This window comes from Pogonomyrmex barbatus, unplaced genomic scaffold (assembly GCF_055798465.1).
Source record: "Pogonomyrmex barbatus isolate J1 unplaced genomic scaffold, ASM5579846v1 scaffold2, whole genome shotgun sequence".
Taxonomy (NCBI): Eukaryota; Metazoa; Arthropoda; class Insecta; order Hymenoptera; family Formicidae; genus Pogonomyrmex; species Pogonomyrmex barbatus.
In genome coordinates, this window is record NW_028297116.1 from 24,499,033 (window position 1) to 24,525,332 (window position 26,300).

Sequence of the window (26,300 nt, forward strand, 5' to 3'; positions counted from 1 at the left end):
AGAATGCGCCTTCTCGGCGTCCATGTATCCAAAGGGCGAGCCTATGGACAAATGCACTGATTTTTCTCGACGTCCACGTATCTAACGCGCGCGCGCGCTGCGCGCGCGCGCGCGCGCGTGTGTGTGTGTGTGTGTGTGTGTGTGTGTGTGTGTGTGTACATACATATATATATATATACTACACATATATTTGTGTGTGTGTATTATATATGAATGTTTTGTATTTGTTACAGCTCTATCATATCTCAAAAATATGGAGCATCTGAAGAAGAAATAGGAGTACTTTTAATTAATAATAATAATATGTATTATTAATCACCATGATATTATTGTGAATAATAATATACTATTATTTTTTTATTTCAGTATTGACGAAATCCGATTAGGGCAACATTGCCAAATATAAAATTCAAATTCCAAAAAAAGTACAGTCCGGCAGGTCATGCTTCACGTGATCGTGATCATCAAGAGCGTCGAAATGTTATGTTATGTTATGTTCAGTTATCAATTCGCACTTTCAAGCGACGCTCACAAGCTGACACATCCTACAAGCATCGAACGAGAAATTCAACTTCTCACTCGCAAGATAGCATTTTCAATGGCCGATCGCGAAATCGCACTTCCTGCGAGCGCCAATCGTAGGATTATATCTCTCGCGAACGTTGGTCGTGAAATCGTAGCTCTCACGAACGTCGGTTACAGAATCGGAGCTTTCGTGATTGCCGGGATCGTAGCTTTCGCCATCACCAGTCGCAGGATCGCAACTCTCGCGAAAGTCAGTCGCGAAATCACATCTCTCGCTATCGACGGTCGCGGGATCGTAGCTCTCGCTATCGCCGGTCGCGAAATCGCAGATCTCGCAAAAAATATTATTTTCGTTGTTTTGCTGTGATTGGTTCGCACGTTCCGATTCGCTGTGGATTTCCGCGCCATGGGACGCCAGACTAAAGACTATATTAGATTGGATTGCCCGGCTACGGTTGCCGGTTGACGATTATATTTCAGCCAATTATAATGTAGCAGGTCTTGATTACGGTCAATGTGATTGATAATATTAGAATCATTATTGGGAATTGTAACCGGCAACTCGTAGTTTGATATGACCTTAACAACTGTAACACTGCTTATAGGCAGATAAAGCGAACTAAATACTTAGTCGATAAATTAGTCAATAAATTTTTTATTATGCCATGCGTGTGTAATGAACCTTATAACTATAAACCACTGTAAATCACTAAAATTCCCTGGATGCATATCATTGGATCATTGGTTAATTGAGTTAGTACGTCACACCACTACTGAATAGCCAATAAAAGACCGCACTAATGAAATACTAACCTTTTTTAATATATTATCACCTATTTTAATACATTTTAATACATTAATATAATAATAAATGATAATTATATTGCATAAACCATCCTTGATTAATAAGAAACTGATGTGCGAAAGTTGATATCAAACTATATTATAGTTATTGAGAACTAAGGTAACAAAGGTTTTGTTTTGGTGAAACACATACTCCCTTCGTTGTGTCAACCTTCAATTGGCAGCAGTCAGGAGTAAAAATAATAAAATCCATTCAAGATTCTTTCTTTTCTAACCCAAATGCTTATTTAGTTTCAAAATATTATTATATTATAAAATAGTTTCATACAACCTTATATTATTATTACCACAAAGAATTAAATATCAATAACTAGCGCTAGTAATCATTTATAGTCCTATAAAGATTGAGTTACCTTATTCAAATTTCGTATATATATATATATATATATATATGAAATTATATATATTTTATTACGGTATATATATTTTATTTGTATCATATTAAAAGATTGGACATATTAATAATAATTGGCACCAAGTTACAATTCCATAAAGATTATCTTACTTAATGCAAGTAATATTTCCCTCAATCTTATTAAATGCAAGTGATGTTTATCTCTCAAAGGAAAAACTAATACCAAATTAAGAAATAAAACTCAAGTGGTATTACCCATAATAAATTTTTATACAATAAAAAGTAAAAACATATTTTAATCGAAAGCTTTCTAATCCAATAATTAGTAATAGCTTTTATTTTTTTAAATATATATTCCCTTATATATTATTTTAAAAATAAACTGCTATACAACTGCTTTCAAAAAATAAAGCCCAAGTGACAATATCTTTAATTTAAAAATAATAAAACCCGAATGATGTGTATATCTTTTTACCATCTACCCTAATAGCACAGGATGTCCTCAGGATGATCTTGTATAAGTCCTGAATATCCTGGGACATATGTAGGATATGTTTGCATTATCACTGGGACATTACACTTAGACAACAATTTCTGAATGTCCTGTCGACTAGCAAATAAGCGCCTCATTACGACCTGGAGACGTCCTCGGGACGTCTTCCACTCAGCCTCAGGTTATCCTGAGGACTTTTTTAGGACGATTTTAGAATAACTTCAGAATATCCCACAAGCATCCTTAGGGACGTTCTGAAAAAATCTTAAACATATCCGTCCGTAATCCTGTGGACGTACATAATGTAACTAATATTGATTCAGAATATGTTATTATGGTATTTTCAAAATACGTTTCAGGACTGTGTCAGGACAATGTTAGGATTATTAACAATTATTTCTTAAAAATGCGTTATATGGATATATATATATATATATATATATATATATATATATATATATATATAAAGATATAAAGTTCCTTTAAAAATTAATCATCTTAAAAAAATATTATTTACATTAAAGAGTTTATAGTTTATGTTATATATATGTATATTTTATTTGATATGTTCAAAATGAAAATTTTTGTTTTGTATAACTAACGAATTATAATTAATAAAGCTTAATTCATTTATGTATAACGCATTTTTAATAAATAATTGTTGATAATTCTGACTTGTTTTGACATAGTCTTGAAACGTATTCTGAAAATGACATATTCTGGTCCAAGTAGCAAAATGATGTCATTATAACGATTTAAGGTTATTTTTCGTCATTCGTCAGTGTATTAAATAATGATGTAAAATAAACATAACATTTGTTACAAAATATTATCGTCATTTATCGTCATAAATACATCGTCATTCAATCGTCATTTTTTAGACCTTTTTAATGAATAAATAATGAAACATTAATTACTATCTTTCTTAATTAATTATAATATATGAAATAAGAAAAATAAGAAAAATATTTTCCATATTTAATACAATTATTAACAAATTCATAAACAAGTAAGCAGAATATATACAACAATTTTCATAAGGAAAATTGTAACGTAAAGGATAAATACAAATATTTATCTTGTTAACTTGTATTATATTTTAAATAATACAATACGTCAAAGATTAAGTCCCAGGCCTGAAGAACGCGCGCCGATCCTAACTACTACGTACATACACACGCTCATTCGTCACTTTTAATTTGATTTAAAAGCTGTAAAAACTACTCGTCGCACGCAATTTTGCTAAAGGAAAAAGTTGTTTCTTTCAGCATAAAAAAATCACGTAGCGTATTCCAAATGCGGGAGTTTTGGGACACCCTGTACACACACACACACACACACGCACACACACACACACACACACATACACACACACACACAAATAATAAAAAATGTTACTTTTATTATATATATATATATTATAGTATATATATATACATATATATAATAAAAGTAACATATATAACATATAACATAAGTAACATATATATATATATATATATATTATAGTTATATTTTATATATATATATATATATAATTAGTTATATTTTATATATATATATATATATATATATATATATATATATATTGTCGCGTTCGCGGCGTTACTTCCCGAGATCGCGATACTCGGCGGAGCGCTTTCGGAAAGGAAGAACACTATTTAAAGAAAAGCTTGCTCTTTATTAAACCAACGGTACAACGGTACAGAAACGCGTCTGGCCACCGCGGAATCTGGCCGTGAAATTTGTATAACAGTCAGAGAACGATGCGTTGCCAAAAGCCGATCCTCTATTCAAACTCTTATCGATTGATATTGATTAATTTCACGGGGCAGCGCCGAATGGAACACCGCACGGCCGCAACACTGCCCCCCTCTTCATAAAATTGTCGTCCCGACAATTCTTCCTCTTTTAAGAATTTCTTCTTGGAAAAGACTTCTGGGCTCCTGGCGACTTCCTGCCCTACCCTGGGCTGCCTCAGGTTACCGGGCGCCGCTACTTCTAATCCCAGTCTTCTCTACTCTTCAGAAGAATCTTATTCTTGAAATTTTTGCGCGTTTCACTCTTGACTTTTCGTCTTGAGCTTTGCGCACTTCTCTCTTCCATTCTTCGGGCAAAGTGGAGGTTATCGTCGTGGACCCTTTCGTCTTTCTAAAAGACACACTAAGCCCCTGCCTCGGCATTTGCCCATCGTTCCCCGGAAAAACCACGACTCGGAAAACCAGGGGCGAGGCAGACTTCTTTTCAGTTCGAAGCACGAGCTTGAAGATCTTGCTTGGTGCTCAGACTCGAGGATCTCCCCACAACGCTTTTCACGATAGAAGGAAGCTTAAAGAAAGATAAAACAAAAAACAATAACTCAAAACAATCAACAAGAAATAAAAGTAATGTCAAAATTGGAAAACCGGGCTCCGAAAACCTCTACTTAATTAATTCTTCTCTTTCTCTAAACGGAGCTAACCTGTCGGCATGCACAACCTTGCTTTTCCGACCACCTGAACGAGAAATACAGAAAACTACTAATTTTCTCACTAATTTTCTTAATTATCTCAAAAGGCCCTTCCCAATCGTTCTGTAGTTGGGAGACCTATCCTTCTTACGGTGAGGATTAAATAATCAAACCTTCTGTCTTTCCTCAAAAATGAGATGTCTAGCCTTTCGATCATAGCGGCATTTGATCTTCAAAGACCTTGATTCTAATCTCTCTCTTACTCTCTGATGAATTTCATCCAGCTTCTGCCGCAAATTCCGAATGTACTCCTCTGCTGATTCGGAAAAACCGTAACTCGGAGGAGTATCTCTTAGTAAATCCATCGGCAAGGTAAGGTCTCTTCCGTAAAACAATTCTGAAGGAGTTACGCCTATAGCCTCATGTTTAGAGGTCCTATAGGCAAAAAGAAACATGGGAATCCAACAATCCCAATCCTTTTGATTCTCTTTAACAAACTTTGACAAATACTGTAAAATTGTCTGATGTTGTCTTTCAATTTGACCATCAGACTGAGGATGAAGAGCGGTCGTCCTCGTTTTCCTAATTCTTAAAATTCTCATCAATTCTTGAAAGAGCTGTGATTCAAAATTCCTTCCCTGATCAGTATGAAGTTCCAACGGGACCCCATATCTAGAAACAACCTGATTAATAAAAATTTCTGCTACCGTAGTAACTCTCATATTTTTCAAAGGAAAAGCCTCTACCCATTTAGTAAAATAATCTACAACAACTAGGAGATATTTATTTCATGAAGAAGAAACAGGTAACGGGCCTAAAATATCCATTTAAATCCTCTCAAAAGGAGCTCCCGAATTAAAGATCTGCAAAGGAGATTTCCCCTTATCTGCAGCACCCCTCTTCGCAATACAAATCTTACAGGTTCTGCATCATTCCTCAACATCCTTCTTACAGGTTGCCCAATAAAAACGCTTCCGGATCTTTTCCAGCGTTTTATTGATCCCGAAATGCTCTCCAGAAGAAGTATCATGAGCTTCTTCTAAAATCTGCTTCACTTTGTTTCGCGGGACCATCAACTGAAGAAAACTGTTTTTCAAATTAGGAGCTTCCCATCTCTTATGCAAAATCCTATTTTGGACTTCCAAGGCATGCCATTGATGCCAATAAATTTTGGCTGACAATCCTTTCGAAGAAACTTCCTCCCAAGAAGGTCGCAAATCATTTTCTTTGGCAAATAAAAACATTGCCAGTTCCTGATCCTCTATTTGAGCCCTTCGCCAATCCTCAGAAGAATCCTCACGCAAAACAATACGAGCAACTACTTTACCCTCAGAAAGCCCTCTCTGAACTTCCACTTTAGTACAGAATCTACATTTTTCTTCTGCACAAGGGCGTCTCGAAAGACCATCGGCATTATCGTGTATAATCCCCTTTCGAATCCCCTTTCGATTTGTTGCTTTGATGAGCAACATCAAAATCGTATTGTTGTAACCTTTCCGTCCAGCGAGCCAATTGTTCCTCCAAGTCTTTGAAGGACAGCAACCATCTCAAAGAAGCATGATCAGTTCGAATAGAGAAACTCTTTCCGTACAAATAATGATGAAAGTATTTCACCGATTCTACTAAAGCTAATAACTCTCTTCTTGTTGTGCAATAATTCCGCTCAAGCTTGTTCAAAACCCGACTATAATAAGCAATAACCCTTTCATAGTCGTCTTGAACTTGTGAAAGTACCGCTCCTATTCCAAAATCTGAAGCATCCGTATCCAAAATCATATTTTCCCTCTTCGGAAAGGAAAGAAGAGGTGCAGACGTTAATACCTGCTTTAATCTCAAAAATGCTTCTTGACATTGCTCGGTCCATTCAAATTTAGTCAAATTCTCAGTTAACTTAAACAGAGGCTTCGCAATTGAAGAAAATCCCTTAACGAATTTCCGATAATAAGAGCAAAATCCAAGAAAACTTCGGACCTGTTTCTTATTCTGAGGAACTAGCCACTCAGTGACCGCTTCAGTCTTCTCTGGATCCGTAGCGATCCCGGCAAAAGAAACAACATGACCCAAATATTTTACTTGTCTCCTAAATAAATCACATTTCTTTGGGTTAACACTAAGTTTCGCAGCACGAAGTCTCAGAAGAACCTCTCTTAAATTCTCTTTCATTTTCTCAAAAGTTTTGCCAAATACTATCACATCATCTAAATAAACCAGGCAAATTTTCGAAAATAAACCCCGAAGCACCCGTTCCATAAGACGTTTAAAGGGGCATTACACAGACCAAAAGGCATTGCAACAAATTGCCAAAGTCCATTCCCCACAGAAAAAGCAGTCTTTTCCCTATCTTCGGGACGAATTTTCAGTTGCCAATAACCACTCTTCAAATTCAGAGTAGAAAACCAGGCATTTCCCGATAACTAATCAAGAAGATCGTCAACCGTTGATAGCGGATAAGAATCTTTTTTCGTTAACCGCATTCAATTTCCGAAAATCAATGCAAAATCTAAGAGATCCATCTTTCTTCTTTACCAAAACTGATGGAGAAACCCAAGGGCTTGAAGATTCTTCAATTACCCTTGGTCCTTTGATGTCTTCCATAATTTTTTCAACTTCTGGACGCATATGTATTGGAATTCTCCTAAGAACCTGTTTGATAAGACGAGAATCCATCAATTCAATTTTATGTTGAAGAACTGAACTTCATACTTTCCTGCAACGGCTTGCTCCGAAAACACGTCACGAAATTCTCGCAACAATGTAGCGAAAACTATTCTCTGATCTACCTCCAACTCTCGGGAATTATTATTAAAGAATTCTTCCAACCGCGGACACAGCTTCATTCTCTTGCTTAATCCAACGACAAAAACCTTCCCTTTGACCTCCAGGGAGAAAAGATTCTATTACAGTTTGCATCCCTACTCGTGAAAAGAAATCCGCGCCCAAAATACAATCCTCACCAATATCGACAACGAAAATCGGTAACTCTAAATTAAATCTTCCTAACTTTATCTTAGCGAACATTTTAAAACTGATCGGGACCCTTTTCCCCGTAGGATACCTCAAATTTTCTTCCTTTGCTGAAAAACGTTTCTCTTTTCTCCCTACAAATTTACTGCTCACCAAGGTCACGTCGGAGCCCGTATTCAATTAAAAAAAACAGTCTCTCCCATTAAGAGAGTCTTGGAAAACAAAATTTCCTGATTTTTCATATCCTCTCTCAAAACGCCTACAAAGCTCTTTCTACCGCGGCCCTCAAAGATGTTAACCTTTCTAGCTGCAATGTCTGTTTAACATTCACATCAGACAATGCAACTACAACTTGAGAACAAGCAATTTTGTTACGAACTCCGGAAGAACATTCAGGATAAGCTAATCGAGATAAACGCTTGACATTCGAGCCTAATGCAGCTAAATCTTCTCCGAATCTCTGTTTTTGATTCGTAAATTGATAGTAATAATTTTGCGAGAATAAATTTTCTCCAAAACGTAGCTCTAAACGCGCGACCAAATTTTCAAATTGAGAGTTCTCAAAATCCGTGCCCCCTTCCAAAATCGCACGCGCTTTTCCTCGGAAACATGACGCTAGTACGACAGCCTTCTCCGCGTTTCCCAAATTATTCGCCCGTGCAATTAAATTAAACTGCGTAAGATATTCGCGCAACGGAACACTACCGTCATAAGTATCGGGCTTAAGTTTCAAGTCGGAACTAAAATTTGAAAAAGGAAATGATTGGCCTGATATCGGACGTTGCGAAATCTCTTCCTGCGGACCGAGCATTGAAGATGTTTTCGTCTCTCGATGAGCACGCTCCTCTCTCAGAGAGCGAAGCTCCTCCAGCGAAGAATCTCCTCCAAGTTCGGAGACGCCTCCGGCCCTTCCGCTCGAGTACAGGCCCTTTTTCTTGCAGAGATCACTCTCCGACCTTTCGCCTCTTCCTGTCCAGTCCCCGTCTCTTCCGTTTGTCGCTCCGCCATTATCTCACACACACACACACACACACACACACACACACACACACACACACACACACACACACACACACACACACACACACACACACACACACACACACACACACACACACACACACACACACACACACACACACACACACACACACACACACACACACACACACACACACACACACACACACACACACACACACACACACACACACACACACACACACACACACACACACACACACACACACACGATCGAAAAATTCGATCCCGGACGAGCTTCCAAAATTGTCGCGTTCGCGGCGTTACTTCACGAGATCGCGATACTCGGCGGAGCGCTTTCGGAAAGGAAGAACACTGTTTAAAGAAAAGCTCGCTCTTTATTAAACCAACGGTACAACGGTACAGAAACGTGTCCGGCCACCGCGGAATCTGGCCGTAAAATCTGTATAACAGTCGGAGAACGACGCGTTGCCTAGGGCCGATCCTCTATTCAAACTCTTATCGATTGATATTAATTAATTTCCCGGGGCAGCGCCGAACGGAACACCGCACGGCCGCAACAATATATATATATATATAATAAAACTAACATTTTTTATCATTTGTATTATTCACTGACGAAGCTACGTTCAGAGGTGGAGTAGTGAATTTTCTTAATATCCATTATTGGTCTGATAGAAACCCATGTCATTCTTCCAAGACATCAACAGCAATTCAATGTAAATATATAGAAAGGAATACTCGGTGACAATTTAATCAAACCTGTTTTTCTTAATCAGAGATTGACAGATTAATTGTATGTAAATTTCTTAAGAAGTCAATTAAATGAACTATTGAAAAGTATTCTTTCACTTGATGTTATACATTGCATGTGGTTTATGCATGACGGTGCACTCTCTCACTTTAGCCGAGCAGCCAGACAGTTCCTAAACCAAAGATTTCCTCAAAAATAGGTCGTGGAAAACTTATTCCTTGGCCAGCTCTTTTCCCCGATTTAAATCCAGTTTTGTTTCTTGGGCTGCATGAAAACAATTGTGTAGTCGACAACCTGTGGTTAGATTTTATTTTTTAATTACAATTACATTTTTTAATTACAGTTTTTCTTCAAACGCGTTCCTATACCTTTGACACCCTTTTTTATCTTTTTTTTAAAAAGGTAAGTTTGTAATGATATCATACATTTTCTAGTGTTAAGCATCTTTTTGCGCTTAAGGGGCGCGCCTATGCTTAACATCTTTTATATAACAAATATAATTGACATTTTTTTATATAACAAATATTTTTGTTAAATATTTAAGAAATAAATAGTTTAAGAGATATTTTAAGTTAAAATGTATAAAAATTTTACAAAAAATTGTTACTAAATATGTAATATTAAGCAATATATTAAATATAGATAGATTATATATAATCTAATATATTAAATATAGATAGATTATATATAATCTATCTATATTTAATATATTGCTTAATATTACATATTTAGTAACAATTTTTTGTAAAATTCTTATACATTTTAACTTAAAGTATCTCTTAAACTATTTATTTCTTGACAATTGTACCTCAATACTTTTACGCACGGAATAATTACAATAGAATTGTCGAAAAATTAATAGTTTATGAAATATTTTATATCAAAGTGTTAGAATATAATATAAAACTATATAGTTTCGAAAACTATAGATTTTTCGACAATTCTAATTATTCTGTATAAAAGATTATTATATATATAGACTATTGATAAACTATTGAATATACAATTGCCAAGAAATGAATAGTTTACGATATTTTATGCTATATTCTAATGTACTTTGATATAAAAAATCTCCCAAACTATTCATTTCTTAGCAATTGTACTTCAATACTTTTATGTACAGAACAATTAGAGTTGTCGAAAGATCAATAGTTTACGAGATATTTTATACTTTATCTTAGCATATTCTGATTAAGTATAAAATATCTATAAATTATTCATATAAATTATTCATTTTGGAAATTGTACCTTAATATTTTTAAATTTTATATAGAGAATAGTGAAATGAATCAATTGATGTTACGATATTCAATTACGTGAAAATAAACAAATCAAATTGACGCATTACTTTATTATGTTTCTTATGATTTTAGATGACAATATAAACATATGAATCATGAAGATAAAAGAAATTTAAACAGAATAAAGAATCTATCAAAATCTGAAAATAAATTATAGAGTCTCGATCTTTAATCATTCGATATAAACATAATATAAACCTATGATACAAGTGAAAATTTTTAGTACATATAACTATTTGCATTCGATCGCATTTGATCGCATATTATAATTTGGACATAATTTGCAACATATAAAATTTATTTATCTATAACATGAGAAATACAGCAAATACTAAAGAAAAATTATATACAGGTGGATAATCTAAATAAATACTAATCTTATTTTTATTAATCTTTATATTTTCTGCCACACATATTATTTAATTCACGTATCGCAAAACGATAATCGTTTATATCACATATCATTTTGAAACGAGCTATCACCAATTGTCAAACTTGCCGCGAAACTCAATGAGACGTCGACTGTCAATCGGACGCGCGAAGAAAGTGCAAGTATGTTATCTTGCTCGTTCCTTCGTTCTCCTGCTTGCTCACTTATGCGCACCGATGTCTAGACTCTCTTTTTCTAGAGACTCCACTTGGACTCAATGTCAGCACCTTTCATGAAATTACAACCATACAAAGGCGACGATGTAATTTAATGACGACGTATCTTAAAGTAAAACTTTCCAAATCGGATTTTACGTCGCAATATCTCCACTCGTAGGGCACGTAAAAAAAAAAAAATAAAAACACTTTTTTATGCAAATCAAAGTTAAGTTGTCGATTAAGCTTATTTAGAACTTGATTGTTTCAGCCGTTATTGATATTCTCGCGTGCTTGCAACTCGTCGACTCGCGCAAAATACATACGGTAGTGTTTCTGTATGGACGCCCGAGATACTACCGTATCTCTGACCGTGTCACTACCGTGTGTCTGAATTATTTTAATGAATTATTTTAAGAAAATACTATGGTATTCCAATATCCTCTTCTCTTCTCCATATATTATTATTTCTTAATTTTGAAATCAAAATATTTTATGCGTCATGAGCTAATCTTTAAATCCTACAGATTTAAAAATAGAGGACTAAATATAATTATATCTTCATAACAGATAATTTCAAATCCACATTGATAATCGGTGATTTATTGCCTACTAATTAATGTAATATCAAATAAATTATTAATAATTTATTATAATAAATATATTAATAATTAAAAACTTCAAAAATTAAAAAAAAATTAATTTCAAAAAGTTTTATATATTTAGCCGATCAAAGGAAATTAAGTTGAATGAGACAACGGAAGTGAAGAATACCGGTCACTGACTCGTTGATTGATTAACGGGTGGTAATAAGTAAATTGATAGATAATAGCTGTTCAGTTATCATTCAAAGTTAAAACGGCAATTTCCTTTTTGTACAGTCAGTAAAAGAAGATCAGACATCCAAGATAGTCTTCTCTGTAACATCAAATCGTTGATAATGAATTATCTCGCATAAATCTCCAACCGTATAATTTATTTACTCTAAAGCTAATACACAAGTGATTTGTGATTGAAATCAATCACAAAACAATGTTGTGTCAAAATTTATTGATTTTATATTAAGATTAATATTGAATATATATAATGTGTGTGTGTACATCATGTATACATATATATGTATATATATATATATATATATAATTTATATATATATATATAAATATATATATATATATATATATATATATATATATATAGTATAAATTTTATTTAATACATTTTTATATAGGATATAATAGATGCATTATATCGAAGTTAATATATAAATTGTTAAGTGAAAAGTGCAATAAATATTTAGATGTAATTAAACAATTTCATGTTAAACAAAATATATTCGAAAATAACAAACAATTCTAAAAAGTGTATTAGAAGCTTTACTTCAAAATTTTATGACACTCTGGATTAGTCACATCTAAGTGCAAGAATGATGTTGAATAATGGACAGAAATCGATGGTGAGTGAAGAAATATAAGAAATATAAAAATAGGTTGTTAAACAGCTAAGTTAAAAAATATAATTTTTATTTATTATTATTCAATACATTTTTTTTACAATACGCTTTTACAGAAATATTTTTTGGAAATAAAATTTAGAAAATACTTCTTTTAAATAACTTTTGTACTGTAAATTTTTATAATTTATAATAATCATTTTTATGTTAATTAAAGATTTTTAATATGAGAGAATTAGCGGCCAAATTCGAGCAAAATAAGATGGAAACAAATAGTGATAAATAAATTAATCACGTAATATTTAAAAATAAATATTTCGAACATTATTTAGTCCTCATCAGTATAATAAAAATTGAAAAAAAATCCTTGGAATATACATAGTAAGAAAAAACATAACATAATCAATGTTGTAATATATCGCGATACAATCAAAAAGATGAACAGATAACAGTGATGTATAAACTATTTGAACAAATCACATTTTATCTACCATTTTGTGTACAAACAATAATATACATAAATGAAATAAAAGTGTGTCGTAACCAAAGCAAAGAAGCTGTATCAAAACTAAACAAACATTAATAAATAACTAAAAAACAAACTCTATATTATGTAATTGCCTATTTCGGGTTAAAACAACCCGGTGGTGCATGATTTAAAATTCTTCTCATAATCAATTCTCCGATCAGATGCAAAAAATATATTAAGTTTAACAATACAAAATCAATCCGTAAATGTCAAAATTGTAAACGTCGGAAATGAATTTTAATGGGAATTCTGTCAAGCAAATAATAAAAATAATAAAAATTTTTGTATGATAATGAAAAAAATGAAACCATAAACTAGAAATGATAATAAAAAAATAGAAATAATAGTTTAAGTTATAAATTATTGTAACAGATGAAAGAAATTAAAAATAAAACTTGTCAATTAAAAGACTTAGGAAAGAAAGAAATTAGAAGGAAATTCAAAAAAACTAACAATAATTTACTCTTATATTCTATTGTAAATTTTAATCTGAGATAACTGTTAAACTTGTTAAACTTGTTTGAAATAAAAGATATATCTTCTTTGGAAGCAATCAGTAAAGTATCATCGTATCGTAAATACATTGTTGGACAAACATTAATTGAATTTAACCTTTCCCTCTAGATTCTGCATTACTATGTCAGCGATGATCAGTGGAGGGGAATTTACAGGGATGTTAAACATTTGTTTCTAGATAATATAATTAAACATAAATAACTAACATAAATAGGATAAACTAACATAAACTAACATAAATAGGAAGACAAATTTATTAGCTGCAATGAATTTCTTCATAGATAGTTTTGTAAAGTTCTCAATGAAAATTCTTTCTGAAAAATCTTTCTGAAATATCCTCAAACATTAGATCTAGAAGAATAATATGAAAAATACAATAATAATATGAAAAATGACGTTATGTCAAGAGATGTCAATATATCTGAGTTTTTTAACATTATTGAATTGTGTACTGTACAAGTCAAAACTGTTATTAACATGACTTTTAGCAAAAGAGAGATTTCTTGATATGATTCCATATAGAAATACTCAGAATGTTTCCGTTTTTAATAGGAATATTCGCTCTTATGTAGATATATCATCTATTTGAAAACATTTTCCTTATGCTTTATGTTGAAAACAGTTTCTTATGCTTATGTTCCTTATGATTTATGTTTATGCTTATTTAAATATCAAGTCAATTAAACGGACACGTCGAAAAAGACCAAATATGCTGTCTCGCTCGTTCTTTCGTTCTTTATCCTATTTACTCTCGTTGTGCGTATTATAGAAAAGAAAATCTCAAGTAAAATGAGACACGCTTTTCGAATATAGAAAGATGGTTAATATTTCAAAATGTCTGATATCACTATAAAATTACTTTTTTCTAAAAAAAAAAGTAAAAAAAGGGTGTCAAGTATAGTGGACGCTTGAAAAAAAAAAAAGAAACTGTTGTAACCAAGTTAAAAAATAGAATCTAATTGACAATATCTTTTATTTTCTTTTTACTTCAACCCATGTGGTAGTAATTTTAATTCTTTAAAAAAAAAGTTATGTTACAAAATTGTCATATCTAATGCAATTTTAGTTGTGATCAAGCTAAAAAATAAAATCTTAAATGCTAGTATCTTTGTGATCTTTGTATTCATTGAAGAGCCTATCTATTCTATCAAATAGTACTAGTTTTAATTAAAAAACAAAAAAATTTGTTTCCATATGCCAACTGAATTCAAATAATATCATTTGTATAAAAAATTTGATATCAATGGCGCCAAGTTATAATCCAATCTTCCTATTCCTAAATGATACTAGCCTTAATTCTTCAAAAAAAGAAAATTTCGTTTCCACATTGCCAACTCAAATGATTGTGTAAAATTTATATAAAAAATTTGATATCAACAATTGGCGCCAAGTTATAGTCCTACAAACATGGAGGCCAACTCAAATGATTGTGTAAAATTTGTATAAAAGATTTGATATCAACAATTGGCGCCAAATATAGTTCTACAAACATGGAGCTACAAGTCCATTTTAGTCAAATTATATATTTCAATCGTATAAAAGATTTGATAAACCACTGTTTTAAAAAAATAAAACTCAAGTAGTAGTATCTTTAATTTAAAAATAATAAAAATTATATGTATATCTTTCTATCCATTTAAGACTTCTTTTTCTAACCCAAGTGGTAGTAATTATTATCTTTAAAATATTATTCTATCACAAAATTGCTTTACTCAACCTACGTTTTATCACAAAGAATTAAAAAGTAACAGTATAAAATAAATGATAAAATTTTATTTAAATAAAAAAAATTTTTATGTAAAAACATTTGGCGCTGCTCATACCTCTAAAAAGAACGTGAATAAGACATAAACATTGTTTTCTTGTACATATATATTAGATCCTTTTAAGATATTATTTAATATCTCTTTTGAACATTAATACTTTTTATATAATTTTCATTTAAATCTGCAACAGGAAGAAACATTACAATAAATAAATATCTTTTTTCATAAAAATTATAAAATTTATCAATTTATTACACAATTACATAAAATGATAAACTCAATATTAACATTTCAACTTGACTTCTTTTGAACTTTATTCTTTGTCATTCAATTAATAATTAATTAATTTTAGGATTTTTTCCCAACCACATTAGACAAAACTAGTTATTTTGTATTATATAGATATGTATAGGAATATGAATCTAGATAACATCAAAATGAAATGTTCATATAATAAAATAATAACATTTATATTTTTATATTCATCTAAAACCATATTTTAATGTCGCCCTTAATTTAAAAAATTTCATTCACCCATACATATCAAGATCTTTTTAGAGTATTGTTTATGTCTTTTTTAAAGAGACATCGTTTTCTTGTACACATATACTAGATCCTTTTAGGATATTATTTGATATCTCTTTTGAACATTGATAATTTTTATGTAACTTTTATTTAAACAATTTGCAAGAAGAAGAAACGTTAAAATAAATAAATATCTTTTTTTTATAAAAAAATAAAAGAATTATAAAATTTATCAATTAACTATATAACTACAGAAACAGTTACAAAAAATCGAAAGCCAAGTTGAAACAATTTATATAAAATGATAATGTTTATATAAAATGATAATGTTAACATTTCAACTTCCTATTCTTCTGAATTTTATTCTTTGTTGTTCAATTAATGATTAATTGATTTTAGCATTTTTTCCCCTACCACAATTAGATAAAGCTAATTATTTTATATTATATAAATATGATCTGGAAAATAAAAATATATGAATGTTACTATTTTATTACATGAACATTTCAATTTGACTTTAGATTCTTTTTAATTAACTAATTTCAGTATTTTTTTATTTCACTATTTTTATGTAAATATGTAATTACATGAAAAGTATCAATCAATGTTCAAAAGCGAAATAAATGATACCCTCAATGAAATTAATATGTGTGTACAAATGAAATGGTTTTAAATCAGTATAAAAATATATAAGTGTTATCGTTTTATTACATGATTTCAATTCGACTTCAGATTCTTTTCAACTAATTAACTAATTTTAGTATTCTTTTTATGATTTGTATGAAAATATGTAAACAGATAAAACTCCAAGAATATTTTATTACTTCAGGTTTATGTTATTTAGGTTCATACTCAAATACATATTCATATAATATAAAACAACTAGCTCTATCCAACTGTGGTGGGGAAATCTACATAACAAAAATTTAAATGTTCATATTCACAGGTTCTTTTAGAGTATTGTTTGTCTCTTTTAAACATTATTTTCTTGTATACACATATTAGATCCTTTTAGAGTATTATTTTAGAGTATTATTAACATCTCTTTTGAACATTGATAATTGTTATGTAACTTTTATTTAAACCTGCAAGAGGAAAAAAACGTTACAATGGATAAATATCTTTTTTTCATAAAAAGAAATAAAATAATTACACAACTTACAGAACAGTTAGAAAGAATCGAAATCCAAATTGAAACATTTATGTAAAATGGTTTTTCTGAACTTTATTCTTTGTCGTTCAATTAATAATTAAATAATTTTAGCATTTTTTCCCAACTACTTAGATAAAATTAATTATTTTATATTATAGATATGTATATGAATAAATATGTCTAGATAACATCAATTTGAAATGTTCATATAATAACATTTATATATATATTTTTATACTTATCTAAAGCCATATTTTAATTTCACCGTTAATTTAGAAGGCTTCATTCACCCATACATATCAGGTTCTTTTAAGATATCGTTTATTAAACATTAATTAGAATAATGTAACTTTTATATATTTTAACCTGCAAGAAAAAGAAATTGAATTAAATAAATATCTTTTTTTCATAAAAAGAAATAAAAGAATTATAAAATTTTTTCACCTTGAATTCCTATTCTTCTAAACATTAATCTTTGCCATTCAATTAATGTTTATAAATTTTTATAAAAATCGTGATTAGTTAAGAAAGAATCTAAAATTGAATTGAAATGTTCATATAAAAATAAAATAATAAAATGAAAAATAGAACTTACCTGCAAAATATAGTAGACACACATGAGTTACACTCCGAAACAAATTATCACAAACTGTCAAACTCGCCGCGAACGTCAACATCGTTGGCCACTCGGACGTGCAGAAAAAGAGTAAGCATACTATGCAATAGTAAGCAATTTATGCAGTAGTAAGCAATTTATTATAATACTACTAATGTTTCCTTTTCAACACGCGTATTTATTACACACGCGTATTTATTATTATATTGATACCCGAGAGATCTACAACCAAAAACACTATCGTGTTTACATCAATGAAGATCACATCAATCAATGAAGAGTACTGTAGGATCTAACGAATCAATGTTCGCTGAATCTTGCAGTGACCCTGACTTATCAATCTGATAATCCGCTGAGTCCAATAAGATTAATAATGACATCTCGTGACAAACGTTGCAGCCGTACAAACGCGACGATAATAATGATGACGTTTCTTAAAGTAAAAATCGGACTTTGCGTAGCAATATCTCTGCTTGTAGGGCACGTAGCAGAAAAATAAAAATATTTTTATTATGCAAGTCGGACTCAAGCTATCGATCAAGCCTACTTAGAACTTGATCAGTTATTAAGATTCGATAATTTCGGATGCTTGCATCTCGCGTAAAGTTGATTTGACACCTGAGACACTACCGTGTCTCCTGATGACAATAAGTAATGAATCTAAAATTAAAATAAAATAATTGCATTGTAGACATATTCTAGTATTGACATTGTCAATTCTTCGAGAAGCATCATGTTATGATTGAAGTATCGTGAAATTCCAATAGAATAACGATCAATTTGTCATGCCGTGATTGGCTCGGAGGTATACATGCTAATTATCCACATATCTTCGCGTTGAGATATAAACCGATGACATTCGCGAGCGGGACACATACGGTCAGTCTTCGCCTAACTATCCGTAACGAAAATTTGAAGAATCGAATAGTGCGACCAGTAAAAGCGATAGTTACTTAAACGTGAGATTATAATAAACAATAAAACATTAATTACACCTATATCCTGTGAATTTTCCTCCTCAGATAATACAAAATCGGGAAGATATAATCTCTACAGCATATTTTAAATTAAAAAATCGGAAAACTTCTATACCGATATGCTATATTCATATGCGTGTATGAATGGAACGGATTATCTCGTCATCTGGCATTTTCGCAATCTGTTTGTTTACTTCTGCCTTATGCTTCTCTGGCAATCTATATGGTCGGATATTCCGGCGCACTGTCTGTCCGTATATTAGTTTCGTGCGCTACGATGTTAATGTGAGATAAATGGTCTTTCTCTAAGTGAAAAATGTTGCAAAAAATCTTTGCAAATCTATTGTAATGCTTTCCGTCAAATGCTCCGTTCACAATTGTTTATGCAATTTCTCTTTACATGTTTGAATGGATTCGACGCTCGCGAGATCACTTGACACTTCCAAGGTATGCATGTGTGCGACGTCTCTTGTCTTTATTCCATCCACCATGACGAGAGGTGTTATCTCTGTTGTGCGGGTCGTTTCGAAGGATCGGTCCAGGAGTCGGCGGAGAAGACACATTCACTACTTCTTCTTTATTTGAATAAATTTTATTAAAACTTAATACAGTTTGTCTTTACTAGTTCGGACCGCGACAGACGTGACGGCACACGGATCTCGACGAGTCCTTTCCTCATCTCGGTCTCCCGTTTTTATCCTGTTCTGGGCGGCCGGTCCTTGCCGTGTCATCAACATGGTTGTCAGCGTTCGCGGTATATTTCTGGGTCGCGCGGCGGTTTTCCACGTAAGGGCCGCGCAACTCGGTTAACAGTTGCTTCACGTCGAACGATTTCACAATATTTGCGCGATTAGCACGGTAGCGTTGGTAATCGCCACCGCTTAGTAAAATAATAATTCATCGGATAAAATATCGCTTGCCGCAATCCGCTTTGTCAGCGGTGGGCGCGATTGCATTCTCGGCGCTCGCGATCTCCATAAGTCATCTCCATAAGTTTTCCTGTGGTATTTATTAAGCTGATTGAGCATACATTTTCTTTTGGTGCGATCAAACAGTTTCCTATAAAAACTTCAGGTTTAGTTTCGACTGCTTTTATTATTCTGATGCTGTTTCGATCGGTTATTGCCTGAATTATTGTTTCGCTACGAGGAATTAACACAGCTTTCTTATACTATATTCTATCAAAGAATAAAATTTATAATTATTATTTATATTAAAAACTATATTGTCAATGCGGACTTGTTTTTTGCCTTGATCGCATTTTGCTCGCTGTTTATTTAAAAAGTCTCAATTTCTTGGTAGTTTATGGGAAAGTCGTCCCTCACCACATACATGGTATGCCGTATTCTCGGTTTCCTAATGTTATCGTTGCTCTTATCTTTCCGAGTATATGTATCTTATGGTCTATTATTGCAGTTAGAGCTATTCGCTCCTCATGCATTTGCGTGTCTCCTTTTAAATTTCCTACTTTTGCCAATGTGAGAGTGGTCCGTATTTAATAGGAAGCTCATTTTCTTCTTTTTCATTTCTCTTATCGGTAAAATAATTAAATCTAACGTGGCGTTCGTATGTGACGTATTCACTTGTGTCACTTGATGCTCGCGTACGGTTCGCGTTATCTTTGGTCTCTCTTCTTCTTCGTCACCGCTGCTGGTGAACGACAGTGCATCGCTCTCTTTTCGCTGCTTATTCTTTTCCATTACTACAGCGATATTTATTTGTTGGTCTTTTCCGAGCATATCCTGTGTTGTATCCCGGATGGGCTACAACTATAATATTAGAGATAGTCGGATTCGTTAAGCCTAAGGAGTTGGCTCCGAGCAGGATCAAAAGAATGGAAGGAAATCTTTTTGAATTCACTAACACACTTTCTTTATTTTAATTGGTTTATTTAATAAATGCACAAATTCTTGAGTTTAGTATTTCTTATTTTATTACTTTACACACGGTTAAACATCGGCGCGTATCGCGTTACTCTGGCGGCCGACAACCGAGTATGTCACCTGAGACGCTGATAGTACGGCTCGCGTGAACTTCGCCGCGCTTTTATAATATCTTGCGCGATAATTATAATAATGATTCCGAACGACACGTTATTCTTGAGTCTTGACTCTCCCGACTCCGCCTTGTGTAATCGGTTATATAGTCTGATCGATGCCCGATCAGCATTCTGATCGATTGCGTCGATCAGTTACGTGATATTAATTAATCAATATTACGCTCGGTTTGATCATCAAATTTAGAAATTTGCTGATAGGCTTTTTCGCAATGTTCTCGCGTGATGCATTTCTGCGGTCTTTCGAAAGATTGGTCGCAATTTCGGCGGTCACACATTTGTGTCGTCTTTCGAAAGACTTTTCGAGATTCATGCGACCTAATTTTGTTGCCATGCGGACTACTTTTATTATTGGTTGTTATTTTATTATTGGTTGTAGATCTGGCTACAACACCTGTTTGTTTATTTTGAATATTCCCTTCTCGGGCATCCGCTCAGGGACCAATACTCGTCGTGCTTATGACTTGCTTTTTTGCAATACGAGTAATATTTTTCAATATTGTTTACATTCGCTGATCGTTCGGCTTTCGGCAGCGAATATCTGTTCTCGTATCGACTCGATCGACAATCGCGTGCCTGATGACCTAGTCTACCGCATTTGTGGCATTCTAAGTTAGAGTTGCGGCTTGTATTTTGTTCCTGATTATTTCTCGTTCTCTTGTTCTTATCATAAGTTTTTTGTAGGTTGATTATCTTTTAATTTTTCTTCGGCTGTAGCACTTAGGATCGCGGCTGTCAAACTCGTATAATTTTTGGAATGCACTACCGTTTGTATTTTTTCGTGTCATCTTAATTGGAAATTCTCTGACGCTAGTTCTTGGACCGTGTCTAAAATTGCTATTCGTTCAACGGCTTTCTACCATGGACTGATAAAGTTCCATTGCTAGCTTGTCTACGCGGAATCCGTATTCTCGTGCGCTTTTTTCGGATTTCTAGTGAATCACGTTAAATGTGACTCATTGGATACGTGGTACTGCGCTTTACCAGACACATCTCAATTTATTATTTTAATTGTGCAAACGTATATCTCTCGTTTGAAAATCGTGCATAGCTTTTCCTGTTAATTTCCTGCACAGGATCATTTTTAATAATTATTTTTCGTCAGCAGGATTTATCTCACTCATTGCGTACTCGCGTTTAAAAATTTGTGAACTTGATTTCGCGACGATCCGTCTATCTCCGGGATCATACCACGGGATTCTTTTAATTTCACATATGTATTCACGGGTTCTCGTGAATTTCAGACGTCGTCCATCGTACGCCCGAATGCCATCTCTATTAGTTCATCGTTTCCTGCGTTATCAACTTGATCGTAATTTGTAATTTCTAATTAGTTTATGCGGCTCTGTAACGTTCGCATGCTTTCTAATAATTCAGTCAGCATTATGTCTCGCGTGTCGCGCGAAGATTCTGGATCAGTTTTCCTGAGTGGCTGATTCAAAATAGTTTTCATCGTTCCTTTTACCTCGTTATCCAAATCCTTACTCGTCGCTCTTCTGCGATCGGTTTTAACGGTGTGCCTGATAACTGGTTTGCCATTTCTTCCGGATTTGTATTCCGTGGAACGGAATGAAATTCGGTTGGATCGAACAAGCTACTGTCATAGGAGGTTAGCGAAAATTCTTTGTGACTAGGATTACTTGCGTTTGTACCGTCACTTATATCAGATCTTGCATCTGTCGGATGTAGTAGACTGTCGTTGAGTCTCTCCTTACTCGTTACTAATATACTGCTATCTATGTCAGCGAAAACACGCGCTCGATTACAATGTTCGAGTGTAGCTCCAATTGATTGTCTAAGCTAGTCGGAATAGTATTCGTTTAAATTACGACGCACGTTATCGCGTGGATCATGTGTATTTTCTGTTTGTGCGGGGCTCGGGGAACTCGGACTGAGCACTCGGGGGACTGATTCTGTTTAATCACGACGCGTTTCTTTCGATGGTAGTTTGAATAATATCTTCATCCGATCTTTTCTAATATCTATTACGCTCGCCTTATTTTTCTATAACTTACATTACGGCCGCAACTCATATATTGTCGGCGCAGCGCTTGTTATAGGTTCGCTGTTATAGGTCGCTGCTTCTCCGATATCGCTAATATGCTTAGCATTGTTGCTCTCCCAGGTGTACTTCTCTGTTAAGGTTTCAGTTCCTCTTTTTTCAGTTCCTTCTTCTTGAATTTGTGCATTTATTTTTTTACAGAGCACTGGGTGCTGCTGTTCTGTAATATCTGGATTCCATTTCTGACACTAATTTTGTTATGCCTGTCAGGCACTAGGAGGTTCTGATCCAGCGAGAAGCAGACAAAGCTTCACTTTTTGTTAAATAAATCATTTATTCCAAAAGAATAATTGTTTTACAATTTTTTGGTTTAGACCTTAAGGGGATCCTAAAGTGACAGGAATTACCGACACATTATAATGCACCAAAGAACTTCTTATTGGCTTGACAGATTGCAAAATCCTTTCAGGCAATTAAAATACGCACAAAAAGAATATGAGGAACAATCGATTTAACAAGTAAATAAGAAAAAAACTAAAAAAATTCATGTAATTTTAGCTCGTACAGCTGTTACATCAGATCTTCGTTTCCTTAATACAAAAATTCTACAGTTCATATACAAAATGAGTATGAGTACGTTCCGCACTTCGGACTAGATGAATAAACAATACTATATTTTTGGATTTATGATTGAAAGCTTACTTAGAAAAAAAGTTTGAGACTTGAACAGATTGTGTATGATTTTACGCATATATATATATATATATATATATATATATATATATATATATATGTTTGGCGCAGATATAAAATAAGTAGAGCAGTAATTGTAGTTGACAGATCTTGCAATAGATGGCATTGCAGAGGAAAGATAAAGATAAATGATCCATGGGATTGATAAAACGTTCAATAAGCTTGCTTGCTAGAATAAAGTGAATTTAATTTTTTATCGAAATCGACTATCCCGCACTTCTTTTTTGTGCTATGTTTCAATTGCACGAAAGGATTTTGTAATCTGTAAAGCCAATTCAAAAATGTCGACTGTAATGTGATAATCCCGTCAGTATTTTCAATAAAAACAGTCAACATATAATTTGTGTTTTTACTTTAGATATATATATATATATATATATATATATATATATATATAAGAAGGGAGGGTGTGCGTCACGGCGGGGCCCGACCACGAACCAGTCGTGAAAACTCGTAATTATTTTGCGAAAAAATACCACCTCAGCCAGGAATCGAACCTGGATCTCCTGCTTACCGGGCAGGCATCGTTCAAGTCTCAAACTTATATATATATATATATATATATATATATATATATATATATATATATATAAGTTTTACAGTCTTGTATGGACAAAATGATATAATTCCGCACTTTAAATTACTTTAAAGAACAATACTGAGCTTGTAAAATTACAATCTGAAGCCTAACAAAAAAGATCTATGCATCAACAGTATGCGTATAATCATTTCTCACTTCGACGGAATGAGAATGAAAGACTGTGATTGGTCCATTCTTTCATGCCTTACACGTTATGCAAGGGAGAAACACGATCCTATTTTGACGAAAGTTTTGCAGCTTTGTATATACAAAATGATACAATTCCGCACTTCGGATTAGTTTAAAGAACAATATTGAGCTTGTAAAATTACAATCAAAAGCCTAACAAAAAAGATCTAAGCATCAACAGTATGCGTATAATTATTTCTCATTTCGATGACATCGTCCGTCTTTCTTTTCGTGTCTCATCCTTGTCTTTCATCAGAATCAGACTGCAACGCCATCTACCATAAAATCACGGCGTTGCAATCTGGGAATCAATCATGTAACTTTTCCCCTAGGACGGAAATGTGAAAAGTGAAAAGTTTCACGTGAACTTACGATCATGTATGATTTTGCGGGATCAACTCGGGTGTAACTCTTTCAAACGTGACACACACACCTTTTCAAATTATATATATAAATCTAATATGTAATGTATATATACGTGTGTGTGTGTATGTGTGTGTGTGTGTGTGTGTGTGTGTGTGTGTGTGTGTGTGTGTGTGTGTGTGTGTGTGTGTGTGTGTGTGTGTGTGTGTGTGTGTGTGTGTGTGTGGTGTGCAGTAGAAGATATGCAATGTTATCGCAAAATCTAATAAAATTATATACATGTTTTTACTATCGTAGACAATTAGTCAATAGCAATAGTACAAATAGTTCCATGTCTTTCTATAGCAAAGAGTTGCTTCACTACGTAATGTGCAATATATACATGTTCTCTTTGAGAAAAATACATGTAGTGTCCTTCGTATCCTGGCTTATAAGGATATTGGACATAGCGAACGTGAAGAATGACTACTGCATTGACAATACATGTATACAATATATAAATGTGTTTTCATTTATTTAGTAAAATGATAAGGTAAAAATTAATATGAGTAAACGGAATTAGTCATGTCGATAATATAGACTTTTTAAATTGTCGATAATATCGACTTTTTAAATTATGGATCGTTACCGACATTTTTTTAATTCCGTTTAGATGGCATTAACGGACGGCCATCGGAAGTCGTCCTTCGCTTTAGGATCCCCTTAATGCGATTTCAATTGGTCGAATTTTACTTATATGACGGACGCTACTTGCGAACAGAATTATTAGAATTATTTAAGTGAGCCGATTGAGCTAATTGATCTAACAAGAGACCTCTTACAACTATCCGGAACGGATTTGATTCTTTTTGAAGTATGTTATTAAATACAAAAATCTAAGAGACATACATTTTTTTATATCTGTCCAATCTGAATTTTAAGGGGTGAAACAATTCAAAGATTAACATATATATTTGATTCTCATCAATTATCAACAAAACGGTGAGATATATAAAAAAATGTTTTAGAAATGTTTAGAAAATTTTTATAATTTTGATAAATCTTAACTTACACAGCTCGGATGATTTTGACCTTGACATATATTATACAGGTGAGGTTGTATTGATCAACTTTTCTTTATTACTTAATAGGCGATCTTGTCTAGTTTTTGAAATATATTTATATAAATGCTAATAAATTTGGTAAATATCTAGAAAAACGGAACCTCCTCCAATGACTTTGACCTTGACATATGTTGTCAGGTCACTACCCAGATTGAGACCTTGAGAAAATTTTAAATGGCGGTTATTGTTCGTTAAAAAGTTATTAATAAAAAAGTAAATTCGTGAAGTAACATGGTAACAGTATAAAGTTGAAATGAGTACTGACTATGAGAATGCCATCGATCGAATGTAATCAAAACAAAGCGAGAAGTTTGCGTGTGTACGTACTTTGGACAAAAACACAAATTCTTTACTTTAAAAACAAAAATTATTTTCTTATATAAAATAGGAGATTTGTATTCTAAAGTAGAAAATTTGTGTTTTAATG

The 26,300-nt window shown here is 32.8% G+C and overlaps 1 protein-coding gene and 1 long non-coding RNA gene across 10 annotated transcripts in view; one reads left to right on the plus strand and one right to left on the minus strand.

Moving 5' to 3' along the window:
- Window positions 1-26,300, plus strand: part of LOC105429627 (Inwardly rectifying potassium channel 2) — a 241,099-nt gene that overhangs the window by 133,012 nt on the left and 81,787 nt on the right. The window contains exons 1-2 of one of the 9 annotated variants that reach the window (XM_011642735.3): window positions 12,178-12,260; window positions 12,524-12,748. The exons of the other annotated variants lie outside the window; for them this stretch is intronic. Of the exons in view, the coding sequence (XP_011641037.2) occupies window positions 12,732-12,748 (17 nt within the window). The 5' untranslated portion in view covers window positions 12,178-12,260; window positions 12,524-12,731. Of the gene's footprint in view, window positions 1-12,177; window positions 12,261-12,523; window positions 12,749-26,300 lie in introns of those variants that run through there. 9 annotated transcript variants of the gene reach the window in all.
- Window positions 15,744-21,776, minus strand: LOC148936811 (uncharacterized). Its single transcript, XR_016139136.1, has 3 exons — window positions 17,830-21,776; window positions 17,679-17,768; window positions 15,744-17,600 (listed from the first exon to the last, which is right to left on the minus strand). It is a non-coding gene; the product is annotated as an uncharacterized LOC148936811 (long non-coding RNA).